The sequence below is a fragment of the Penaeus monodon genome, chromosome 12 (genome assembly GCF_015228065.2).
Source record: "Penaeus monodon isolate SGIC_2016 chromosome 12, NSTDA_Pmon_1, whole genome shotgun sequence".
Taxonomy (NCBI): domain Eukaryota; kingdom Metazoa; phylum Arthropoda; class Malacostraca; order Decapoda; family Penaeidae; genus Penaeus; species Penaeus monodon.
The window spans coordinates 50,105,303-50,110,302 of record NC_051397.1 but is presented as its reverse complement, the minus strand read 5'-3'; the positions used below and the strand labels follow the sequence as shown (position 1 = coordinate 50,110,302).

Sequence of the window (5,000 nt, the reverse complement as noted above, 5' to 3'; positions counted from 1 at the left end):
TTATATATATATATATATTTATATATATATATATATATATATATATATATATATATATATATATATATATATATATATATATGCATAAATGTGCACACACACACACACACAAATAATAATAATAATGATAATAATAATAATAATAATAATAATAATAATAATAATAATAATAATAATAATAATAATAATAATAAACAGATAAAATAAAATAAATACATTAATTAATTAATTGATAAAAACTAAACAAACACACGCACATGCCACTTAGCAACAGCCCCTTTCACAACTCCAAAACATCCATTCTGTTTTGTAAATCAATGAGCTCTACGTAACATGTCGAATTTCCTGGAAAACAAACCCGGGTGAGATAATCGCCGTTCTCAGAAAGAGGAAAAAGAGGATAGAGCGATAGAAAGAAAAAAAAATTGAGACCAATTTTCCCCGGTAGAATTATCCCTCAGCCTCCCCCTCTCCCCCTCCCCCTCCCCACTCCCCCCTCCGGCCCGGCGAAACTTCCTCCCTGAAAGTCACGTGAATTAAAGGGAAGGAAGGGAGGTAGGGGGAAAGGGGAAGGGAGGAAGGAGCAGGGAAGGGAGGAGAGGACGAGGGAAGGAAGAGAGGTAGGGGGAAAGGGGAAGGGAGGAGGAGCAGGGAAGGGAGGAGAGGACGAGGGAAGAGGGGGAGGGGGAGGGGAAAGAGGGGGAACTTGGGGTACAAGTGACACATGTGACTCACGGAAATTCATCCTTCCCCTCCCTCCCCCCCCCCCCTCCCGCCGCGTCAGAGGTATATATTCCAGCGCGAGGGAAGAGGAGGCACATTCGCGCTTGTTCAACGGTCAGACAACAGGTGAGCTTAAATTAAATATGTATATGTGCATATATCTTTATGTGTGTGTATAGATAGATAGATAGATAGATAGACAGATATATAGATATTTAGATAGATAGATATATATAGATATGTACCGATCGTTATTGGTGACATCATTAAACTATCATTTTGACAAAATATTGGTTATTTTCGACTGACTACATAATTCATAATCTCTACCTAAAAATATTTAATCCGCTACTAATCAACATTAAAATTCATTCCTGAATTCCCAATACCAGGGTACTAATATTATACGAAAATTACAAATCATAGATAATATTTGTTTTGGTTTATTAAGGTTAAATGGCATACAGACAGCATCACATACCATTCAAGTTGGCCAAAAAAAAAGAAAAAAATTATATTTCATACTCAAAAACGCCTGGAAAGCTTTTTTTTAAATAAAAGTGAGGCAACTCACAGGAATTCACAGCCCATACTTATTCATATCTTTCCCTCGTATCAAACAGTAATATCGCCTATGAGAAAGTATCAGAGCTCCCTAAAGTTTAACTAAAGATAAAATGAAGAACAGTTACTTTTTTGAGAACCAGTTGCATTCAAGCAGCATCACTTAATCGAAAACTAATGACATTTACTGAAGCATAGCAGCGAAGGGGATCCTGAGCGATAACTTACCACAACCTTGAAGTTACCTCTACATGCACTAGGGCGAGACCGGCTGTGTGGCTATATGTCTATGAGCATTTGTTGGTGTGTGTGTGTGTTTGTGTGTGTGTGTTTGTGTGTGTGTGTGTGTGTGTGCGCGTGTGTGTGTGTTTGTGTGTGTGTTTGTGTGTGTGTGTGTGTGTGTGTGTGATACACAGTAGCGATTTGATTTCATTTGAAATAATATTTGTTAATTTAGTACAGGATTTTTATTGTGTTGGAACCAATGATCTTTCCTTTGTTTAATAATCTGATCTCAGTCCATTCTCTCTCTCTCTCTCTCTCTCTCTCTCTCTCTCTCTCTCTCTCTCTCTCTCTCTCTCTCTCTCTCTCTCTCTCTCTCTCTGCTGAATGAATGAATAAAAACAGATGTCCCAAATAATATTCATCCCTCCTTCATTCGCATTTTGCCTCTTCCTCGCCAGAATGAAGATGCAGAGCTCAGTCGTGTTCCTGGTGCTTGTGGCTGCGGCCAGCGTCGAGTGCCACAAGTTCAGGTTTGGAAACTGCAAGAATTATTCTCCCGTCGCCAACTTCCAGTCCGGCAGGGTGAGACGCGCCTTAACTTTTCTTGATAAGAAGTGTGTGTGTGTGTGTGTGTGTGTATATATATATATATATATATATATATATATATATATATATATATATATATATATATATGTGTGTGTGTGTGTGTATATATATATATATGTGTGTGTGTGTGTGTGTGTGTGTGTGTGTGTGTGTGTGTGTGTGTGTGTGTGTGTGTGTGTGTGTGTGTGTGTAAACATATTTGATATATTTATTCTCCTCCCTACTTCCTTCCCGCCTTCCTTCTCTCCCCCACCCCTTCCTCCATCTCACGCTAATCCCTCCCCTCCCTCCTTCCCTCCCATCCTCCTCCTCCAACCATCCCTCTCCCTCCCGCCCTACTCCCACACAATCCCCCCCTTCCCCCATCTCGCACAACCCCCCTCCCCCTCTCCAACATCCCCCCTCCCCCCCAAACATCCCCCTCCCACCGCACCCCCCTCCCCCTCCCGCACTAACGTCCCCCCCTCCCCCCCGCACAACCCTCCTCCCCCCTATCGCACACACACCCTCCCCCTCCCGCACTAACGTCCCCCCCTACCCCCGCAGATGAACGGCACTTGGTACGTCATCAAGAAGGTCGCAACCACCAGCACCTGCATGAGCGTAATCTTCAACAACACCAACAGTTTCTTAGAGATGAGGGAGATCAGGACGCCCACCTCCATCACGCCCTTCAACATCATCCTCACCAACATCGGAAAGCTCACCCCGAAAGGGAGCAACCCGGCGGTCATGAACCTCAAGTGGGAGAGTAAGTGTTTGTGGGTTTCCCTGTTTGTGCTTTGAGGGTTTCCTTTTTTTTTATCTGTTTATTTACTTTATTTTCCATTATATTTATTTATTTTATTATTATTATTATTATTTTTTTATGTAGAGATTTTGTATGCACGTGATATACATACACAAAAACACACACGTGTGTATGTTTTTACGAACACAATTTGTATATCAACTTCCCTGCCTTTATTTATTTTTCTGCATCTTACTAAGTGTAAATATCCGTATATGAATGATTCAGAACCTTTGATCTTCCCTCAGACGTGATAAGCAACGTCCTCAAGACAACCTACACAGTCGTGGACACAGATTACAACAGATACGCCATCGACGCCGAGTGCCAGAGCCTGTTCTTCGCCAGGAGGGAGAGTGCCACCATCCTCAGCCGTACTCCGACCATGGATGCTGACCTGCTCGAGGAGGTGAGGAGGTGGAGAGAGCGAAGGGACTGAGGTCAGGGTAGTTTTTGGGGTCAAACTGGGGCGGACAGGCAGTCGTGAGGGATATGACGACCGGGAGGTAGTGATCAAAATAATGAATTAATTGTCTTTATGATTAAGCTGATCGTAATGCATATCCTAGGGCTTCTTTGCAATCTAATAAAATTCAACAGATAGAACCATACCAAAATTACCAAAATAAATACAGCATTGACATATCTATCTATCTATCTATCTATCTATCTACCTATCTATCTATCTATCTATCTATCTATCTATCTATCTATCTACCTATCTATCTATCTATCTAGCTAGCTAGCTAGCTAGCTATCTCTATCTATTTATCTTCCTATCTATCTATCTATCTATCTATCTCTATCTATCTATCTATCTATCTATCAATCTATCTGTCTATCTATATAAATGACAAGCAGTACATTACCTCGTAGCTATACCCATCGTTAAGTCACCCACTGCCGTCTCACTCGAAGAACCGCTCTCTCACGGCTCGCACCCCTCTCTTTCCCCCAACAGCTCGAACAGAAATTAGTAAACGAAGGCTTCGTCAAGTCCTCCTTGAACACGATCGACCAGACCAACTGCTTCGATCCCCAGCAGGTCGACTACAACATCGTGGTGGACGAGGATGGCGTTCGAGCTGGTCTCCACGATGCGGATGACGTCAGCATCGTGGACATCAGGGACGAGCAACAACTTTCCGAGTACATTAACAAATCCAAGAATAAGGCGAACAACTAAGTAGGGAAGGTCAAGGATGACATTGGAGTGGTCCTTGCAAGAAGGGGGATTTCTTCAGTCGCCTTCGTTTGTTTGTTGTTTACGCATTCTAAGTATTGGCGGGGAGAATGCTTTCGTTTGTTTCATATGACCTCGTGATGACATCGGTCTAAACTGTTATTCATTGCTGTTTAAATAAAACTTGAGGCACAGTTGCTCAGTATCTCTATCGTCACAAAATATCTGGTGAAATAAACGGTTAACTACTTCTCTTTCTTATGAATATACATATATATATATATATATATATATATATATATATATATATATATATATATATATATATATATATATGCATTTATATATATATATATATATATATATATATATATATATATATATATATATATATATCCTTATATATATACATCTTTACATACATACATACATACATACATACATACATACATACGCATAAACACTTATATATGTGTAAATTTTATATATATATATATATATATATATATATATATATACATATATATATATAATATATATATATATATATAATGTGTATATATATATATATATATATATATATATATATATATATATATATATATATACTGATATATATACATATATGTGTATATATATACATTTATATATGTATATATATGAATATATGTATATATGTGTACACACACACATGTATGTATATGTATGTATATAAGTATATACACATATATATATTCATATATATATATATATATATATATATATATATATATATATATATATATATATATATATATATACATATATATATATATATATATATATATAGAGAGAGAGAGAGAGAGAGAGGGGGGGGGAGAGAGGGAGAGGGGGAGAGAGAGAGAGAGGAAAAGAGAGAGAGAGAGA

The 5,000-nt window shown here is 38.5% G+C and overlaps 1 protein-coding gene across 1 annotated transcript; it reads left to right on the top strand.

Annotated features, from left to right (window-relative positions):
* The first annotated feature begins 816 nt into the window (after window positions 1-816).
* LOC119579567 (apolipoprotein D-like) lies at window positions 817-4,291 on the top strand. The gene is made up of 5 exons (XM_037927485.1): window positions 817-849; window positions 1,971-2,094; window positions 2,668-2,872; window positions 3,160-3,320; window positions 3,873-4,291. The coding sequence occupies exons 2-5, from the start codon at window positions 1,972-1,974 to the stop codon at window positions 4,095-4,097; spliced, it is 714 nt and encodes a 237-aa protein (XP_037783413.1). The 5' UTR covers window positions 817-849; window position 1,971; the 3' UTR covers window positions 4,098-4,291.
* The last annotated feature ends 709 nt before the right edge of the window (window positions 4,292-5,000 follow it).

Coding starts and splice junctions, on each gene's coding strand:
- LOC119579567 (XM_037927485.1), top strand. CDS start 1,972: ATGAAGATGCAGAGCTCAGTCGTGTTCCTGGTGCTTGTGGCTGCGGCC. Junction 2,095..2,667: donor CCAACTTCCAGTCCGGCAGG/GTGAGACGCGCC, acceptor CTACCCCCGCAG/ATGAACGGCACTTGGTACGT. Junction 2,873..3,159: donor CATGAACCTCAAGTGGGAGA/GTAAGTGTTTGT, acceptor ATCTTCCCTCAG/ACGTGATAAGCAACGTCCTC.